This window comes from Rhinopithecus bieti, unplaced genomic scaffold, assembly GCF_001698545.2.
Source record: "Rhinopithecus bieti isolate Rb0 unplaced genomic scaffold, ASM169854v2 scaffold_26532, whole genome shotgun sequence".
In the NCBI taxonomy this organism is placed as follows: domain Eukaryota; kingdom Metazoa; phylum Chordata; class Mammalia; order Primates; family Cercopithecidae; genus Rhinopithecus; species Rhinopithecus bieti.
Window position 1 is genome coordinate 2,534,634 of NW_016812934.1, and position 21,252 is coordinate 2,555,885.

The 21,252-nt window shown below is 42.4% G+C and overlaps 1 protein-coding gene across 1 annotated transcript in view; it reads left to right on the top strand.

The window, feature by feature from the left end:
- The window catches only part of CDH17 (cadherin 17), an 84,511-nt gene that overhangs the window by 7,274 nt on the left and 55,985 nt on the right, over nucleotides 1–21,252 (top strand). The window contains exons 2-3 of the mRNA XM_017847371.1: nucleotides 10,510–10,580; nucleotides 15,982–16,080. Coding sequence (XP_017702860.1) covers nucleotides 10,530–10,580; nucleotides 15,982–16,080 — 150 coding nt within the window. The 5' untranslated portion in view covers nucleotides 10,510–10,529. The remainder of the gene's footprint in view (nucleotides 1–10,509; nucleotides 10,581–15,981; nucleotides 16,081–21,252) is intronic.

The window sequence follows — 21,252 nt, forward strand, 5'->3', positions numbered from 1 at the left end:
CTTCCATTCAATGCTGGGATGTTTTGGGAGACTTGGAGGAGAGGCCTCTTCTCCCCGGCTGACCCTTCCCTTGCTCTGTCTTGGGGAGCACTGGGGGAACAAAAGCCAACCAGGAACAAGCATGACACCTCTCTCAAATATTCCTTGGAACTTGTCATTCTTTTCTTTAATAAGAATAATTATGCTAGTAATCCCATTACTGGGTATATACCCAAAGGGTTATAAATCATTTTACTATAAAGACACACGTACATGTATGTTTATTGGAGCACTATTTACAATAGCAAAGACTTGGAACCAACCCAAATGCCCATCAATGATAGACCGGATAAAGAAAATGTGGCACATATACACCATGGAATACTATGCAGCCATAAAAAAGAATGATTTCATGTCATTTGTGGGGACATGGATGAAGCTGGGAACCATCATTCTCAGCAAACTATCACAGGAACAGAAAACCAAACACTGCATGTTCTCACTCATAAGGGGGAGTTAACAATGAGAACACATGGACACAGGGGAACATCACACATCTGGGCCTGTCCTGGGGTGGGAGGCAAGGGGAGGGAGAGTATTAGGGCAAATCCCTAATGCATGCAGGGCTAAAACCTAAATGATGGGTTGATGGGTGCAGCAAACCACCATGGCACATGTATACCTATGTAACAAACCTGCACATTTTGCACATGTATCCCAGAACTTAAAGTAAAATTTTTTTTTAAAAAAAGTGAGACAAACATTTTTTAAAAAAGAATAATTATCTAGTAATGTGTATTATAATTGATTATATCAATCTAAACCATTTCAAGTTCTCCAGGGGACCATTTAGCCTCCTGTGAGCCCATCTTCCCCATCATGAACCTATTGATAGAACAAATAATCACCTCCAATTGTGCATATGTGTAAATCCAGATTGTCATATACTGAAAGATTGGTATATCTATATTACAGAGTTTAGTGACAGCTGGGCTTATGTTGATGTGTGTCTGTTCATCCCTCCCTCCCTCCTTTCCTTCCTTCTTCCCTGTCTTACTCTCTGCTCTAAAACAAATCATCTAGCTGCCCATTCCCTCCCCACGTGGAGTAACCTGCTTGAAGTGTGAGGCAGAAGCCCAGATTTATACCTGTCTGCTTGTTTCTAGCTTATTAATGGCAACTTTAATTGGGTCCTTAATTTATCAAAAGTGCAAATTGGTCAGACGCTTCCGCGGTTCTCTAAACCTTGAGTGATGCAATTGGTGCCAGAGATCTGTGAGCCAGACCAAAAGATGGGCGTGACAGATCTGAACAGTAATCGATGAATAATGGTTTGAGCAAGATTTTCATCTGATCTTTATATTTATCTGGCCTTGCTTTATAATTTATGCCGCTCTTAGCAATATACAGTGAGGAGGAAAAGAAATGGCTCACAGGATATTTGGCACTGTTTGGTCCTGGTGGCGCTATGAATTCCAGTCACATCCCTTCTTGCCCACACTACCTTAGGATACTTGAAAACAAATCCTGTAGCTCTCTCCTTCTGCAACTTCTTTGTTTTTTGAAGCTTCAGGCTCAGTCTTAGCGCTAGGTGAATTATTTTAATTCAAAGCCCTTCACTTTTTTTTTTTTTTAATAAGAGATGACTGACTCTAAGATTTGTCTATCACTTAGCTTTTACACGGGGACAAAATCAATGCTTATGTGTTGACTTGTAAATTTGGAGATCTGGGACCTAGAAACTCCCTGTCCTTACTCAAATAAATGGCTAAATGAGAAGAGTCTCTAAACATCACCTTCCCATCTTGAAAGATGGTGGGTGAAAAAGTTGAGAAGCTGGATACTAAGGAGAAGAAACCTGAAGCTAAGAAGGCTTTGCCAGTGGCAAGGTGAAAAGGGGGAACCTCAGAGCTAAAAAGCCAAAGAAGGAAAAGCGTTGCTGCAGCGCAAATCCTGTCCTCATTGGAGGAATTAGCAGATATTCCTGATCTGCTCTGTGTTCCAGAAAGGCCACGTACAAGAGGAAGTACTTAGCTACTAAATCCAAGTTTGAAAAGAAGAATCTTGCAACTGTTACAAACCCAGCTGAGGTGACAAGAATGATGATGCCCAGGTGGTCAAACTTCACAAAATGCCTTGATATTATCCTACTAGTGATGTGCCTCAAAAGCTGTCCAGCCATGGCAAGAAACTCTGCAGTCAGCATGTGAGAAAACTTAGAGCCAGCACGGCTCTTGGGACCATTCTGCTCATCCTCCCTGGGTGCCCCCAAGGCAGGAGGGTGGTTTTCCTGGAGAAGCTGGACAGTAGCTTGTTACTTGTGGCTGGACCTCTGGTCCTCCATGGAGTTTCTCTGTGAGGGACACACCAGAAATGTGTCATCACCACCTCCATAAAAATTGATATCAGGACTGGGCGTGGTGGCTCACACCTATAATCCCAGCACTTTGGGAGGCCAAGGTGGGTGGATCACTTGAGGCCAGGAGTTTGAGACCAGCCTGGCCAACATGGCAAAACCCTGTCTCCATTAAAAATACAAAAATTAGCCGGGTGTGGTGGCACACACCTGTAATCCCAGCTACTTGGGAGGCTGAGGCATGATAATCGCTTGAACCTGGGAGGTGGAGGTTGCAGTGAGCTGAGATGGTGTCATTACACTCCAGCCTGGGCGTCAGAGCAAGACTGTCTCAAAAAAAAAAAAAAAAAAAAAAAATCTATATCAGCAGTGTGAGAACCCTAAAACATCTTACTGATGCCTACTTTAAGAAGCAGCTGCGGAAGCCTAGTCAGTAAGAGGGTGAGATCTTGACACAGAAAAAGAGAAATAGAAGACTACAGAGCAGTGCAAGGCTGATCAGAAAGCCATGGACTGGCAAATTTTACCAAAACTCAAAGCTATTCCTCAGCTCCAGGGCTACCTGAGATCTGTGTGTGTCCTGATGAATGGAATGTATCCTCACAAATGGGTGTTCTAAATTTCTTAAGAAGAACCTAATTATGTAACTGAAAAAAAAAATAATGAATGCCGTTAATCCTCTTGGGAGCTTGGAGCCCGGTGGGAGAATCAACGAAGCCTTGGGTGGGCTGCTGGGATGCAGGGGGGCCCTGGGTGTCTAATGACTGAGCAGAGCCCCCTGTGAGGCCACCTCTGTCCAGGGATGGCAGCACAGGCTAAACCAGAGTTCCATAGGGTCTTCATTTGCTAGGGCTGCCTTAACAAAATACCACAGAAAGGGAGGCTTAAACAGCAGGTATTTATTGTCTCAGTTCTGGTGACCAGAAGTCCAAAATCAAGATGGCAGTAGGGTTGGTTCCTCCTGAGAGCTGTGAAGGAAGGATCTTCTCCGCACCTCTCTCCTTGGCTTGTAGATGGCCGTCTGTACATTCATACTGTGTTCTTTCTTTGTGGATGAGCCTGTCTCCAAATCTCTTCTTAGAATGACATCAGTTATTGTGGATTAGAGCCCACTCTAACAACCTCATTTTAACTTCATTACCTCCATAAAGACTCCAAATAAATTCACATTCTGAGGTGCTTGGAAGTGAGGACTCCAACATATGCTTTTTGAGGGGAAGGAGACACAATTCTACCCATAGCATTTGGATTGATTTTAAAAAGGGAAGATTCCTAAGGTGAAGCACAGAAATATATTTGCAGTAAAAACAAAACTTCCCAGACCAAAGCAGCCTTTTCCTCCAGGCAGGTCAGGGCGGGTCATGTCAGCATCCGAAAAAAAAGAGCAGCTACAAAGTAGGGGAAAAAAACCTTTTCAATGTTTTAGAAAGATCTGTAATGGATTAAATGATACTTGGTGTCTCATGATCAGGATATTTGTGTTTCAGAGGGAGTGAAACTTAGCCTGGCACTGTGACCTTGGGCAAGTCTCTTAATTTCTGTGGTCTTCACCGTTTGATTTTCTATCTTTAAGAGGTAAATCATAATAGCATCTGCTCCATAGAGTTGTTCTGAGAAATCAGCAAGATAATTATTCACCACCAAGTCTTATCGATGCATGCAGCAAATTGTTTTCAGTCAATGTTCGCTGCCTTTGTTGTTATTTGGGCTGGCTGCAGATTCAGGCTGTGGCAGGATTCCCATGTCTTCTATTGTATGGTGGATTAAATGAGGCACCACTCCTTCAGAGCAAGCCCAGCAGCCCTGGTTCCCCTCTGCAAGCAGGTGCCCTGGTCTACTGTTGAGCAAGTGGTGGTGGCGGTGGTGCCCACTGGGTGAGGGGCAGCCACAGTTTGGGAACCGAGGCCTTCTTTTCAAAACTCCTTTTCTTGAAAAAAAAAAAAAAAAAAAAAAAAAAAAAAAAAAACCCAAACAAACCAAAAAACGAAAACAAAACAAAAAACAAAAAACAAAAAAACTCTCTGATCTATGTTGCAAAGGGTGTGCTTGGTCACTCAGATAATTGCCATAGAAACTGTCTGAATTTAGTCCTTGTATCTGAGAGAAATCCTAACAAATGGCAAAAATTCCACGCAGATGGTTGAACCAACTATTACAGGTAGTTCAGATAAAATGCCACAGAATCCTCTGGAAACGTATTTCAATTCTTTTCCAAGTAGTGTTTGTGAGGAAACCTATGTGTCTGGCATGGTGGTTTCAGGCAATTTCAATGATGAAGGATGGCTTCCCATCAGCACCATCGCAACCCATGGTACGCCATTCATGAGTGGTATTGTGTCCATGGAAGGAGGAAGTGTAGGTGGGACCTGTTTGAGAGACCAAAGTCCTCTTTTGACATAATCCTAGCATTAGTGTAGTTTGCCTTGAATCATTCGGGTAAAAGCTTTGCCTTGCTGCCTCATTTGTCCGTGAGGATGTTCCTGTGTAGGCTGTTTTTAGAATATTTTCATTAGTGGACCACCAAAAGTTGGGAATTGTGAAGAGAAATGTCTTGTTGGACAATGTTTACAGTTTTGACTAAGCAAACATGGGTGTCAAAATGAATTTTTGACCAACAGTGTTCCAAATATTAACTTGCTGAATCTCTTAACTCTCAAAGGTAGGTATTATTATTATCCCTGCTTTACAATGAGTAGACAGAGCCACAAGTCAGCCGATGGAGGAGTTAAGACCCAGGCCAGCCAGTCTAACTCCCGGGTCTACGCTCCTAACAACTGCATAGTGTGGTAGATTTGTCTTCAAATAAATCATGGCACCCTACGTGTGGTAATGGAAAGCAATGACTTCTACTTCCCACTGGAAACCCTTGGTGAGGGGCAGGCCTAAATGTAAATGACAAAATAAAGGATAAGTACATTTCTTCTTGTACTTCCTAGGTTCCATTCAAACATCCCAGACAGTGGTTTCTGTGAGCATCTGGATCAAAATAAGGCATTCCTTTTATTTTTATTTGCTTTTCTATCATTCAACTTGTGTTTTTTTTTTTTTTTTTTTTGAAGACTAAAAGTGTTAAAAAAAAAAAAACTCAGTTCAAGAAGAGATGATCTGGTTCAATCAGTTCTGGGTTATTTACTGAGCAGAAATCTGTTAGTGTATTCAAAGGAGAAACAACTCTTTTCATCAGCAATAAAAAATTATTTCAAAAAAAAGCTTTGAGTGTTGAATGAGTTTTCTTTTTTTTTTTTTTTTTCTGAGATGGAGTCTTGCTGTGTTGCCCAGGCTGGAGTGCAGTGGCGCGATCTGGGCTCACTGCAAGCTCCGCCTTCCGGGTTCACGCCATTCTCCTGCCTCAGCCTCCTGAGTAGCTGGGACTACAGGCGCCCGCCACCATGCCCCGCTAATTTTTTGTATTTTTTTTTAGTAGAGACGGGGTTTCACCGTGTTAGCCAGGATGGTCTCGATCTCCTTACCTCGTGATCCGCCCGTCTCGGCCTCCCAAAGTGCTGGGATTACAGGCTTGAGCCACCGCGCCCGGCCGAGTTTCCTTTAATATATCATGTTTATTGAAAGCTCTTACAGGGAAGAACAAATTATTAAGATACCCATGTTAGGTAATCATAAATACTTTAGAATTTACCCAACATCTGATGAGGGCTTGATATATGCAAGGGATAGTATGAAGAGCCCTGAGAAGTTAAAAAAATATATAACAATTTAAAAATAAGGCCTCTGCCCTTAAGGATTTTATTTAATAGTGGCAGTAATGCTAACAGATAAATAATTAAAAAAATATATATATATATGTCAGAACTGGCTTTGAGAGAAAGAGACTCGCTGAAAAGGAAGATTTCATGAAGAAAGTAGGGCTTAGGTCCTAGCTCCATGAAGGTAGACCCTGTACCCCTTTTTTTGGTATCCCAATTCTTAGCACGGTATCTGGGACATACTAGAAGTGGTGTAGTTCAATGCTATTTAAATAATTAAGTTGAACTTAGATGGTAAGATATGAGAAGCAGAAATGAGGAAACGTCTGCATCCAACCTCGTTAAGCAAATATCCATTGTCCATTTTCTCCAGGCCAGGTGGGGAGAGCAGCAGGGGTGAGAGTTTGGCTGCCAGAGAGCTCAGGGTACAAAGTCCATCTGGGTGGAGGCATGACTGGGTGTGGGAAGGGAGTGGCAGATAAGGCTGGAAGAGTTGGGAGCAGCATTTGAAAGATCTTGAATGCTGAGGAGTTTAAGGAGAAAGATCTCCCAATGTGTCATTATTGCCTGTATTTTTACTCATATTAAGCAAATACAAATTGATAGCTGACCACGTGCATTTTGCTAATATTACAGAAAACCATTTTGTTAGAGATCAATTTATTCATTTATAATTGATAATATCATCTTGCAATATGCTAGAACCTGAGGTTGTTACTTGTTTGTATGTGTTTCCAAACCAAATACGTAGTCTAAAGCAGTAATGGCTCATTTGTTTATGAGTTAATTCTAAAATGTTTGGATGTGTCAACCAAATTAACTATGTTGCAAAAGCTAATTTTTAAACATTCAAGGAATTTATGAATCTAGGAGTCCTGAAGGGTTTTAATCCTAGCTTTTCCTTAAAATAGTTGTGGAATTTCAGGGCAAGTTGCTTAATTTATATAGCATGTATAAATATATATACATATATGATATTTATATATCTCTACGACTCTATCTCTGTCCATGCTCCATGTCATACATCTATATCCAGGTAGCTATCACACTGTGTAAGGCACAGTAGCAAGAGTTGAAATTCCAGAGTTTAAACTTTGGAATTGATAATCTGGTTGGAGGCAAGGTAATGTCACTTCCTAGCTGTATGTATTTAGGCAAATTGCTTGACTTTGAACCTCGATTTTCTCACCTACAAAATGAGAAGAACAATTCCCCAGCTCATTATGTCTGAGAAAATCATAAGAGCACAAACTTTTTTTTTTGTTTTTTTTTGTTTTTTTTTTGGAGACAGAGTCTCATTCCATCACCCAGGCTGAAGTACAATGGTGCGGTCTCGGCTCACTGCAACCTCTGCCTTCTGGGTTCAAGCAATTCTCCTGCCTCAGCCTCCCAAGTAGCTGGGACTACAAGTGCCCACCACCACCCCTGGCTAATTTTTGTATTTTTAGTAGAGACGGGGTTTCACTATGTTGGCCAGGCATGTCTCAAATTGCTGACCTTGTGATCTGCCCACCTCAGCTTCCCAAGGTGCTGGGATTACAGGCCTGAACCACACCACGCCCAGCCAAGAGGACAAACTTATTATTGAGCAATTGCTATGTGTTTTCCATGTGAAGAGACTGAGGCACCAAAAAATGAAGTAGTATATCCATAGCCACATAGCTATAGAGAGCAGTGCTGGGTTGCTAGGCCAGCTTTCTGACTCGAAGCCTACCTGCTGTACTACTCTGTTACTGTTTTTATTTTTAATTTTTATTATTATTTTTTGTTTTTTGAGACACGGCCTCACTTTGTCAACCAGGCTGCAGTGCAGCGGCGCAATCACAACTGGCTGCAACCTCTGCCTCCTGGGCTCAAGTGATCCTCCCACCTCAGCCTCCCAAGTGAAGTGACATCACTGTCTGGGCTAAATACCCCAGGTCATCAGGGCAGGGAAATAGAAAACCCGGGCAAACAAGAAGTGAGTTTAAGAGCAGAGGTTTAATAGGCAAAAGAAAGAGAAAGGAGATTAGCTCTGTCTCCTGCAGAAAGGGGGTGCCACCCGAGTGGGTCTTCCAGGTTTCATGGTGAAATGGCACGGGGTTTTAAATATGAGCTTGAGGAGGTGGTATCTGATTTACACAGGGCTGGAGAGATTGGTTGGACCAGGTGTGATGTTTGCATAGTGCGTGAAGAAGCTGACCATCTCACCCTAATCTTTTATTATGCAGATAGGTTCTCTACCTGGCTAGCGCCATATTGTCTGTTCCTTACTGTACACATGGTTTACAAAATAAAGGGAAGATGGAGCCGCCATGTTGAACATGCCTGGCCCCCAGGTGGCATTTTCCTATTGGCAGAGCTGCTGGCATTCACCTGTGCAAACTTCCAGCTTGCTTATCTATGTCTGCAGCTCGATTCTACAGGCTGCTCTTTGTTAGAAAAGAAATGATTTGGGGCTGCTTTTGTTAAAAGGAAATCTTACTGAGTACTCTTACCCTCACTATCTGCCTAAATAATTTCTTTCCACCTCCTGTATCAAAAGTAGCTGGGACTACAGGCAATGCGTCACCATACCTGGCTAATTTTTGTGTTTTTAGGAGAGATGGGGGTCTCGCCATGTTGGCCAGGCTGGCCTCCAACTCCTGAGCTGAAGCGACCCACGTGCCTCGGCCTCCCAAAGTGCTGAGCTTATAGGTGTGAACCACCGTTTCCAGCCTGTTACTGTTTTTAAAGACCTCTCCGCAAATCTACATCCTGGGTGATGCTTAATAAAGGATTGTTTCTTTATCTCCCAGAACATTAGTGAGGCTAAAATGAAATAGCATTTTTACCCTTTAAAGTTCAAACATAAATTATGCAAATATAGGGCATGTAAAATTTTCAGGATCTAAATTTTTAGAGTGGTTAAAATGTTAGTGAAATATTTTCCATGCTGGTGATATTAATGATATGTGCTCAATGTAGAAAAACTTTAAAGAATAAGATGACGAGTAGACCAAGATTATTCCTAATCTCTAGAGATAATAAAGTGATTGGAATTTTAGTGAAATAAATACATTGAAAAAATTTCCTTGACTCAACTGGGCGCCGTGGCTCATGCCTGTAGTCCCAGCACTTTGGAAGGTCAAGGCAGGCGGAGCACGAGGTCAGGAGATCGAGACCATCCTGGCTAACATGGCAAAACCCCATCTCTACTAAAAATACAAAAAATTAGCTGGGCGTGGTGGCAGGCACCTATAGTCCCAGCTACTCAGGAAGCTGAGCCGGGAGAACGGTGTGAACCCAGGAGTGGAGCTTGCAATGAGCCAAGATCATGCCAGTGCACTCCAGCCTAGGCGACAGAGTGAGATTCCGTAACAACAGAAGTATGTGTGTGTGTGTGTGTGTGTGTGTGTGTGTGTATTTCCTTGACTCTCTCTTTTGGGGAGAGGGTAGTCCAAACTCATGACAGGTAACAACACTGTTTTTCAGGCCATGTGGAAAATTTATCTCACATCTTAAAATCAATTAGTCATGACATGTCTCATAGTGAAAGTTATAATCTCTGTGAAATGGGAAGCCTTAAGGAGGAAGGGAAAAACAATATCGGACAGGAGAAAATAAGGACAGAGTTCAGATTTTTGTTTGATCTCTTTTGGAATAGTAACAAGTAAATTTTTTCTCAGGTTTATTGCATAGGTAATGATAATATCTAGAAGACCAAAGAGGCAGTTGGTGACATCTTTGAATGAAGAATTGTGAGCATTCTTGAGTTCTTGTCACTTGCGTGATCTCATACGTTTGTGGCTTATGAATCAAAGTGTATAGTTATCCTGGCATTTGCCAAAATACATCTTCTCCATCTGTATAATAGGATTGAAAAGAATAAGCATTGTTGGCTGGGCACAGTGACTCACACCTGTAATCCCAGCACTTTGGGAGGCCAAGGCAGGCAGATCACCTGAAGTCAGGGGTTCGAGACTAGCCTGGCCAACATGGTGAAATCCTGTCTCTACTGAAAATACAAAAATTAGCCAGGCATGGTGACACGCACTTGTAATCCCAGCTACTTGGGAGGCTAAGGTGGGAGAATTGCTTGAACCCAGGAGGTGGAGGTTGCCGTGAGAAGAGATTGCACCATTGCACTCCAGCCTGGATGGCAAAGTGAGACTCCGTTCCAAAAAATAAAATAAAATAAAAACCAAAACAAACACTAATTGTCTATCATTTAAGACACTGAAATGAAGAAGATCATAACAGAGCAAAGCAGTTAGAGAAAAATGGAATTACTGTGAGCATGTTTTGAGATGTTGGCTTGCATATTGCTATGGATTATGTATATGAAGTTTCTGAAAGACTGGGCTGCTCCATACACTGGAGAGGATGGCCTTTTGGGATACCATTTTACTAGGTTTATAACTGGATATCATCCATTGATTATTACTGATGGGAAAGACATGATTTTAACAGACTGGTAACTAACCATTTTAATTTCTGGTTTCTTCACAGGAATTTGAATAAAGAAAACTATGATACTTCAGGCCCATCTTCACTCCCTGTGTCTTCTTATGCTTTATTTGGTAAGAGAAGAAGGTGTTCTTCTGTATTTATTTACTAGAATATTTTCTGCTATCTTTCTACCCCACACCTGGGAAAGAATGGCTATTATTACTTAAAAAAAGATGATCTATCAAAATTAAGTTGTTGTATAGAATGGAAACATAGCTTTTCCACTGTGATATTTTGATGAAATGGCTACAAATCACATGTCTGCCCTCAACTAGGGGATGCATTTTCTTTCCAGCTCTTAAAAGCCAATACCAGTTATGGGTAATGTTGAAAACAAATCTATGTACAGCTCAGGGAATCTGGAATGACATTGCACTGATACATGAATTAGTCTGTGTCCCTTAATCTCGACTTTCTTTTTTAAACTTTGTGCATGAAAACTTACCACCAAAACATCAAAAAAAGCATTTTCTCTATTTTCAGCCCTGCTCTGCTCTATACTTTCAGGCCTGTTCTGCTGTATACTTTTCTTTTCATCAATGGTTTGGAATTTTCTGGTTGTCTTTAACCATTTGTTGGGTTAACCCTATTGACTGACAGGCTTCTAGAGCTTGGAGCTGAATAGGAACTGGGGAGTCCTCACCCTTGACCCTTGGGGTAAACAGTAGGTGCCTTTTTTTTTAATCTACGTGACTCCTGAGGTTCATAAAGGTTGCCCCCCAAATTGCTGTATTATGAAACAAGATTATAAGATTTAGGGGAAGCATTTGCTTTCTTCTTCTTTTTTTTTTTTTAAAGAAGGAATCTTCTAGATCCTCATACCTCAAACCTTATTTCCTTTCTTCTGGGATCCATAAATAATACATCAAATTGCAAGTCCCAAAAAATACCCTAGAGCTCACATAGTAACAGCGTGAAATGGAATGAAACTTGAAAACTATCAGAGCCTTCCTCCTGGGGGAAATCTTCAGTTCAAATTTTATGAGAGGCCTGAGTCCTCACAGCCTGCAGGCTCGAAGCCTGTCCCCAGGACTGTGGAAGGGCTGGATTAAACATCCCCACTTGAGCTCTCTCCTCATCCCACCCCCTCAAATGTCCTTTGTCACCTATGTTATCCCAGGGCAGTGGTAATCAGACATGGTTTCAAACTCGGTGCCTCCACTACCAGTGATAGGAATTTGGTGAGTTACCTAAGCTTCGAACCTCAGTTTTCTGCCCTGTGAAATGTATCTAATAATAGTACTTGTCTTATGGGGTTTTGTGGCAATTCAATGAGATACTGCATTTACAAAGCTCTTGGATCAGTGACTGGCAGTTAAACACACAATAAACATTAGCTACTATAATTACTACAGCATTTTAAGTGTCGTGTCTATGTCCATATGGACCCTGACCTCCATGAAGAACGGACTATGTTTTTACCATCTTTGTAGATTCAGCACTGAGCACACTGCTAAATTATTTAATAATAATATCAAATTATTAGGTCTCATTTGCTTCTTGTCTGAGACGGGAACATGCATTTTTATTCCTGGATGAAAGGTGAAAATAAGGTTTCCTTCTCTACTCTCACCCCAGTGAGATTTCTATCTGGAGTGAAAATACTGCCCAACCACTGCTGGCAGCAGTGCGTTGCCCAGGTGAGAGCCACAAGCACAGCTGTCTCTGGGTGAAGTCAGGGAGTGGGATTTCAGGGGTATTGAGAGGGAGCCACTTCTCTCTCCTACCTCTTTCCAACACCTCTTCTATGAATACTGGAAATTTGCTTGAAGAATCTTGCCTTCTGCATAGGGCTTTATTCAACAGAGGCATTAGTTTACTTCAGACTGCGAGTAGATCTTTTCTTTTCCAAGAGATAGATTTATCAGAGGGTTGGAAACACAAACATAGCACGGATGTACTTCAGGGGCACCAAAGAGAGAATGAATAAGTGATCCATGGTTTGGGAAACGGTACTGACTAGGAAATCAGAGGAAACCAAGGCAGAGCCATTTGTTTTGGAGTTATGCCTGGGACTTCCAGAAGGAAGATGAGTTTGGTACAAAACTACATAGTCACTGCACTGAGCTCCTGATGGAGCTACCAGGTAGGTGAGCCTGGCAATTGCACATGTCCTTTGGCCTGGAAGGCAGTGTAACAACGTGGTTAAGAGTTGGGGCTTGGTGGTCCAATGGCACTGGCTCCAGTCTGGAGGTAGCTCTATCTCTGAATGCTTTGCCTCTACTGTTGGACTTCTCTGGAGATACTTTCTTGAAAGGATTTGTCAGAAGAAATGGTGTTATGTGGTGATCTAGTGTCATTACTGCCACATAAAAGATGCTAAAAATGACTTTAAGATGGCGGTTCCATTCTCTTCCTTTCGCCTCTTTGTGCAAGATGGAAAATGCTATTGCCTCCAACTCCTGCATAAAATCGCCCTCTTGTCCCTTCACAAGTTTCCACCACACTGTCCTTCCCACTTCTGGAGAATGCGGCTTGGTGATTCACAGTGTGCACATGCACTTTGAAATCTTTATAGCCCCAATAGCCATGTTAATTGGCAGGAAGAGAGATTTGTTGTCCTGATACGAACACGCAACTTTGAACCCTGGAACCAAGACTTGATTCTCATTTTCTGATGGGTGAGTCAGCTTGTTCTTGTTGGAAAAGTGCAGCCTTGTTTGTGTGTGGCTAATGTAGTTTTCACTAGTGTGACTAACTGAAAGACTGACTGCTTGCTGACATGAGTGCAAAGCTGATGAAGATAGTTGGTTGCTAAGCAGCAGCTCCACAGAAAGCACTGACCTCACTTAACCAACCATGGTGGTACCTGGACATCTATCTTGCACACCACCCAGTTCTTATGCCCTACCTTCTAGAGGAGTTGAAGGAACAGGAAAAGATGTGGAAAAGGAGTGAAAGGGAAGAAGAGCTCCCAAAGGAAGATAATCTTAGAAAGGAGGAGATGGGCTAGAAGTCTGGCAAAATTACTTTGTGAGTTAAGAATGCATTTTCTTGGCTGGGCATGGCAGCTCATGCCTGTAATCCCAGCACTTTGGGGGGCTGAGGTGGTGGATCACCTGAGGGCAGGAGTTCGAGACCAGCCTGGCCAACATGGTGAAACCCCATCTCTACTAAAAATATGAAAATTAGCCAGGCATGATGGTGGGCGCCTGTAATCCCAGCTACTTGGGAGGCTGAGGCAGGAGAATCGCTTGAACCTGGGAGGTAGATGTTGTTGCAGGGAACCGAGATCATGCAACCATACTCCAGCCTGGGCAACAAAAGCAAAACTCTGTCTCAAAAAAAAAAAAAAAAAAAAAAAAAAAGCATTTCCTTGCAAGTAACAGGAAATTTGATTTATTTGACTTTAGAGCATTTTAAATAAATAGGGGTTTATTTTCCTCAGATAACAAGAAGTCTGAAGTAGGCAATCCAGGGCAGGTTTAACAATTACATGATGTTGCAGAGACTTGGGCTACTTTCTCTTTGCTACACCATTATTTGAGCTGGTTTGTCTTCTCAGGGTTCATCATGGCTGCCCCAACTGCAGACACAAGGTCCATTGTCTCAGTAAGAGCCACAGGAAGGGCAATGGCAGCCACAACTACCCTTTTTTTAAAATCAGGAAAATGGAAGCTTGACCACCCCCAATGGACTTCCCCTCTCATTTCATGAACCAGAACCGGGCCACTTGGCCACCTTCCTAGCTGCAAGTGAGCCTGGGAAAGGGAACACTTGGTTTAGCAGCCTCTGTGGTGAGAGGCAGCAAGGGAGAGGGTTTGGCAGTGGCCCAGGGGCAGCAAATCTAAGGCCCTACCGCAACTCTGAGAACAGACCATACTTCAAAGCCCCTGTGTTCTCATTCATTATTGCTCTTTTGCCAGACAAATCCAGCACCCAACTTAGTCAAGATTCCCCAAACTGAGGGATCCAGCAAAGACCTTTGTCTGATCACTGGCATATTGATGGCTTTTGGGTACTCTCAGCAGGGAGCAGTTTCCTTGGCAAGCGTGTGCTTGCTTTCCCTAAATAATTGGAAAGAAAATGGTTTTCCCCCAACCTAGTGGCACCTGGAAATCTGTCCTGCATAACCAGTTCAAGGAGTGAGAAGACTTTTCCTCTTTTATTTTATTGTCTAGCTCCAAAAACCATTGACTTGCCACATCATGCTTCTGATTTCAATCTCTTTCACCCCGATTTCCACCACAAATGGGAGACCCAAAGACCTGCCCAGGAAGGACAGAAGGCCAGCATGGGGATGCGACACTAAATCCCTGGTCCTAGAGGGTGCCCCAACATGGGTGCATGACTGGCTGTCCCTTCCTGTTGGCACCCACTCCATCTGCCTTCACAGGTGCTGTTGTGGTGAGGGCTACAGTGATGCTCCCCATGTTCTGAGACTGGGAATGGTGGGAGTCACACTCTCATGCACATCTTCAGTGCAGCCCGCCAGCTTTCCTTCCAGGTTGTCTTGGCTATTTCACCTGCTCTGGTGGGTACTGGTGCGTAGAGGCTGAGAAGGCCGGTTCCAGAGTTGCAGGTTCAAATCTTGCTTCCAGCCACTACGTAGGCAAATAGTTTAACCTCTTTGGGTCTTAGTGTCATCACCTGTAAAACAAGGGTAACAATAGTAACTTCCTCCCAGAGGGTTGTTGTCAGGATTAAATGTGCTTAGGACAGAGCTCCACATGTACTAACTTAGCAAGTGTGAGTCACTCTTCTTACCATCCCAGCCACACTCACACCTACTCCAGTCTTGACTTGGGTGTCTGCAGAGCCTGCTTAGCTTTCAGGTTTAGGGTCTTTGGATTTTAGAACCATTGGGGGGCTACTGCTTAAAGTAAACATTTTGTGCTTTTATTGTTTTTTTCTAAATGAATCTAAAGAGCTAATCACATGTTAAAATAGTAAGCTTTGCTTAAAGTTATCATTCAAATTCAGATTCAAATTTGGCTAAAACTTACTGTGTAACTGTGCCAAGCAAACTTTGTACTAAATACATCTACATTTTCTCCCTCCCCCTTATAAATTCAAAACTCTAGAGTGCTGGCAATCTGCTGTAAATGTCCTTATAAAATAAAAAGAGTGGAGGGAGGTTTTTTATGAAGCTGGAGTGAAAACATATAGAATTTAGAAGACAGTGTGGGATTGTGGAAGGCCATGGGCTTTAGTTCAGTTAGGCCTGAGCGTGTGTGCTGTGTTAGCCTTTTTAAGCTTCATTTGGAATATGAGGATGTTAACATTCTTCTCATAGAGTGATTCTTGTCATCTCATATTCTTCTCAGATGTTTAAGAAAAGCAACGCAAAGGTTTGTAACAAGCTACTTTGACGTGGTAGAGCTTCAACAGCTATTATACTCTTTTCTGTTTTGATCAGATTTCGGCCATGATAGAATCCTATGTTTCATATATTGGTGCTGGAAACCCTAATAAAATCATAAGTGACACAGACACATTCATATAAGATGCTAATTTTCTCTTTTTAAACAGGCAACTGGATATGGCCAAGAGGGGAAGTTTAGTGGACCTCTGAAACCCATGACATTTTCTATTTATGAAGGCCAAGAACCGAATCAAATTATATTCCAGGTAAAAGCTACCCTTGATCACTGTCCTCTTGCTTTTGTATGCTCTCTTAGTGGACTTTTACTCCCTTATCTATTGTACAGCAGGAAATAAAATAAAGGCATAACATTCTCATTATCAAGAATGATTTCAGAAGCTAAGTTAAACAGAGAGATGAGTGGCCTCAGTATCATAAGAATTGTACCTGACATTCTATTTAGACTTTCTCAATCATCTCTGGGACGAGTGCTCCCAGCCCTCCACAGGGAGCTTGGTGCCTGCAGGCTCTGCCTCTCCCCTAGAGTAGAAAGGAAGCCTGTCTCTGGAGAGGTAAATGACCATTCACCCTCGAGGTTGTCTGATCAATGAACTTATTGCTTCAAGTACTGGAAGATATGGCTTCTCTGGACTCAGTGCTAGAATGAGCTTTCTGGCCAGAGGCCTGCCTTTTCCTCACCACCTTCTCTAAGCCCCCACCTGGGCCATTGCCAAGGTGTGCTGGGAGGTGGATGTTTTGTTTAGTTAGATAACCATGAACAGTATCAGATGGAGTGGCAGTCTGCAGGTGGGAGTAAGGGAAGGGACCTAAGTCCCATCTGAAGTGCTATTAAAGACACAGAAATAATCCTGGAAATGTAGTGGAGAAGGGGAAAACACTACTGTATTTACCACACATCCCCCGAGAAAGTCACTCGGCCCTGAAGTGATTGGAGGATGCTGATGAACCTCTTGGGGATGCCAGTGACCCCTCCCCATCCCATGAACCAGGGAAGTGGCAGAGGTTGCTGAGCTACCTTCTAAGGTAAGTGTCCTCCATTAACTGCCAAAAATTTACAGACGGCCCTCTGTATCTGTGGGTTCACGCATCAGCAAATTCAACCAACAGAGAATCCAAAATATTTGGGAAAAACAATAAAAATAATACAAATGTAAAAATACAGTATAACAATCATTTATATAGCATTCACATTGTATTAGGTATTATAAATAATCTAGAGATGGTTTAATGTACATGGGAGAATGCGCGTAGGTTCCATGACCATAATACACACTTTAAATAAGGGTCTTCAGCACCTGTGGATTTTGGTATCTGCATGGGTCCAGGAATGATCCCCCACCGATACCAAGGTACAATGTATTGTGCTGGACATTTCCCCTCCACAGAGGAGAGGCTGAAAGCTGTCTCTCCTCCCCTTTCTTTCACTGGTACCAGCTTAGGGCAAAGGGCCCCTGAGTAAGAGCTAGCAGGAGCATGCTTGCATGTCTATGCAGCCCGGTGAGGTAGGGTCTTATAAGGGGCCTCCACCTCTCTAGTCAGGGAAGTCAGGGCCTGAGGAAGCAGTGAATGTGTTGAGAGGAATTAACTTGGTGAGGAACGGAGGGAAGAGAGCTTAGAAAAGGCCCGGCATGGATGGCTGTGCTCTGCCAGGAGAGGGCAGGGGACATACCGAGGACTGGCAAAAGGCCATGCAGCTAGGGAGGATGGAGCCAGGAGGAGCAGGTTGGAAAGGAGGCCACAGAGACAGGGAGGATGCTGACTCTTAAGGATCTTGAGTTTTTCTCAAAAGCAATGGATCTGAATCAAGACCCCATTGAGAAAGTGTCACTCAGGCTACAAACTAGAGGAAGAAAGAGAGGATTCAGGGAACTGGCTTGAGTTACTTACTTTTTCTCACAGACTTTCTTTTATTAATCATGTACTGAGTGACTACTGTATATGCCAGGTGCTCTGCTGGGTACTGGGGATATGGCATGACCCCGACTCCATCCCTGCCCCAGTGAGCTTACCAGCTAGTAAGAGAAAACTAACAAGGAAACAGACACATGCACTGAAGGTTCTCATGGGAGGCTGGTGGGATGTAGAAGGGGCAGAGGGTAAGTGAAGAAAGAGTGACTGATTTTTATTTATGTTTATTTTTCAATTGACAAAATTGCATATATTGTGTACAATGTGTTTTGAAGTATATATAGAGAGAAATGACTAAATCAAGCTAATTAACATATGCATTATCTCACTTATCTCTTTTTTGTCGTGAGAACACTTAAAATCTAAGAATGATCAGTTTCAAGTGAAGATGGTAGTGAGTGAACAGAAGAGGTTTCATTGACCCCTAAACTGAGTATTCAAAGATGAGCAGGCGCTCACAGTCAGGAAGCAGGTACTGAGTACAGGATGGGAAAAAGCCTGGGGGTGTGCACTTGTCAAGACAATGACAGCTGGCCTGTGGGCCAGAGTCTAGGGTGGGAGACAGGATGCAGTCAAAGGTCTGCATGCCTGCTGAGGTCAGCATGGGCTGGACTAGCCCTTCGTCCTATAGCAGGCTGCAGGGTGCTGCTAGAGTGCTTCAACAAGGAAAAGCATAACTAGATTTGTGCTGTAGAAGCTTACTGTGTGATCACTCTGAGTGTAAGCTGAAAGGCAGTGAGCCTACAGGTTAAAAGGATCTTAGAAAACTATTTTCAATAGTTCAACGGGAAGTGATGGAGGCCTGGTTTGAGTAACTACAGAGGTCTGAATGTCGGTGTCCCCACGAAGTTCATAAGTCGAAGCCTAATCTCCAGTGTAATAATATGAAGAGTTACGGTCTTTAGTAGGTGATTAGATCATGAGGGCTCTGCCTCTATGAATAGGATTAGTGCCCTTATAAAAGAGGCTTGGGGGAGCCTCTTTGCCTCTTCTGCCATGTAAGGACACGTGGCAGGTGCAATCTGTGAGGAGTGGGCCCTCACCAGACATTGAATCTGCTAGTGCCTTGATCTTGGATTTCTCAGCCTTCAGAACTATGAGTGATAAACTTCTGTTGTTTGTATGTTACTGAATGAGCACAGGAGGTGAAGGAACAGAAAGAAGGATAACTCTTAGGTCTCTGGCTTGCTTGACTGGGTAGTTAGTGGTGTCACTGAGTGAGAAACAGAGAGAGTTTAGAGATTTAGAGAAAAGTGAATGAGTTTTAGGCTTGTTGATTTTAAGGTTATCTGCGGGGCAGCCAGGTGGAGAGGTCTAAGAGACAGTGTTAATATGGGTCTGAAGATACAGATTGGGGAGCCTTCCTCATGTAGGTGCCAATTGAGTGCTTGGGTGTGGCATAGACGCCTGTCTGTGGTGAGTTATCTCAACTGCCCTTAGGGGCTAGCTGAGTGATAAATGAAGCCATCTGGAGAAAAGAAAAACAACAGCCAAACAACAACAATAACAACAAACAGATATGATTAAAAAAAAACCCAACTGCACAAATATGAAGTCAAAAGTTTTCTGATACTTGTCTTTAGTATTTGGGACAAGAGGAAGGAGTGGGGACTGTGGCAAACTAAGAGTAAGTCAAAAGGGGATAGGCTCAATTTAGCTCCAGACAATTTTCACAAATTAGAATTTGGGTACTACTGTACTAGATTTTATAATTTTTCTAGAAAAGCCATAAAATTTTATATTTATATAAAATTCACTGATATAAAAAAATTGGCATAGTTTTTTTTTAATTACAAGCTAAATAAAACATATTTGTGAAACAAAGTTTGTGGCTACTTCTAAGATTTTTGTATGAAAAGACTCAAGATCAAAATAGAGTAGGTGTTCTGTGAGCACAGGTTCACACTCCATTGAAGGGAATCAGGATTGTACATAGATGCAACCTTCAACTTACAAGCTTTACAACTGACAAACATCCAGACCTAGAAACTGTTTGGTGGGATCATTCCAGAGTCTCTGAGGATACCAGCCAGTAAAAATCATTCCTTGGGCTGCTCCATGTGTTTTTTGTTTTTCTGTTAGCCATGCTGCAAAGTTATCCCTTCTTGGCAGGAAATGATAGCCTGGTTATCATGCTTGAATGTTTCTTCTTTATAGGTGTGTGTGTGTGTGTGTGTGTGTGTATGTTGGGTTAGGGCGTGGGATTGGGATGATGGAGTAGTGAGTAGAAGATGAAGGGGATTTTCTTTTTAGAATCACAGAAGCTTCACGCTAGAAAAGACACTGGAGAGTTTTGGTACCAACCGCTTGTTTTAAAAATGGGGAAACTGAGGCTTACGTTAGTTAATGGCAGAGCCAACAATAGAACACAGGTCTCCTGACTTCTAGTCAAGCACATTCTGCTCTCTCCGTCTTTGTATGTGGAAAGAATGCAGCAAACCCAGCCTCGGTAAGATGTGCTCGGAGCTCTTTGTTTCAGTGGTGGGGAGGAGGTAGGTGTACAGGTCCTCTCATCCAGCACCTGGACCTACGGAGGCATGAAGAACACTCATTGCCCCATGAGGTTGGTTCTTGGGTTATTAACATATCCTCAAAAATAAAATGAACTGAACCACCATAGACTTATTTCACTGAAGATTTTTCAACTAGTGCCAGCTCTGTACTCACCAGGGGCTTCCAGATCATCAGACAGTGGGATATAAATCTGAGAGAGGTCTTTTTTTTCTCATTTTAATGAGATATAGCCCTAAAATTCATGCCTCTAAAATTCAGTAGTTTTTAGTATCTCAAAAGATGTGCAAATATCACTGCTATCTAATTCCAGAACATTTCCATCAGCCTCCAAAGAAAGCCTATGCCTATTAACAGTCACTCTTCAGCCTCCACTCCCCTCAGCCCCAGGCAACCACTAATCTACTCTTGGTCTCTATAGATTTGCCTGTTCTAGACATTTCATGTAAATGGAATTGTACAACATGTAGCCTTTTATGTGTGACTTCTTTTATGTACCAGTGTTTTAAACATTCATACATGTTGGTAACATGTACCAGAACTCCATTCGTTTTTATGACTGAGTGATATTCCATCATATGGATATATCACATTTTGGATATCCATGTGTCACTTGATGGACATTTGTTTTTTGTTTTTTTTTTTTCATTTATGGCTATAATGAATAATGCTGCTATGGCTATTCATTCATGTACAACTTTTTATGAGTACATGTTTTCGATTCTCTTGGATGCACATACACTCAGTAGCGGGACTGGTGGGTCAAAGTTAATTCTGTTTAAACTTTTTTTTTTTTTTTTTTTAAACCCTTCAAAGTACTTTATGTCTATATTTTTTTTTTATACTTTATGTTCTAGGGTACATGTGCATAACGTGCAGGTTTGTTACATATGTATACTTATGCCATGTTGGTGTGCTGCACCCATCAACTCGTCAGCACCCATCAATTCATCATTTATGTCATGTATAACTCCCCAATGCAATCCCTCCCTCCTCCA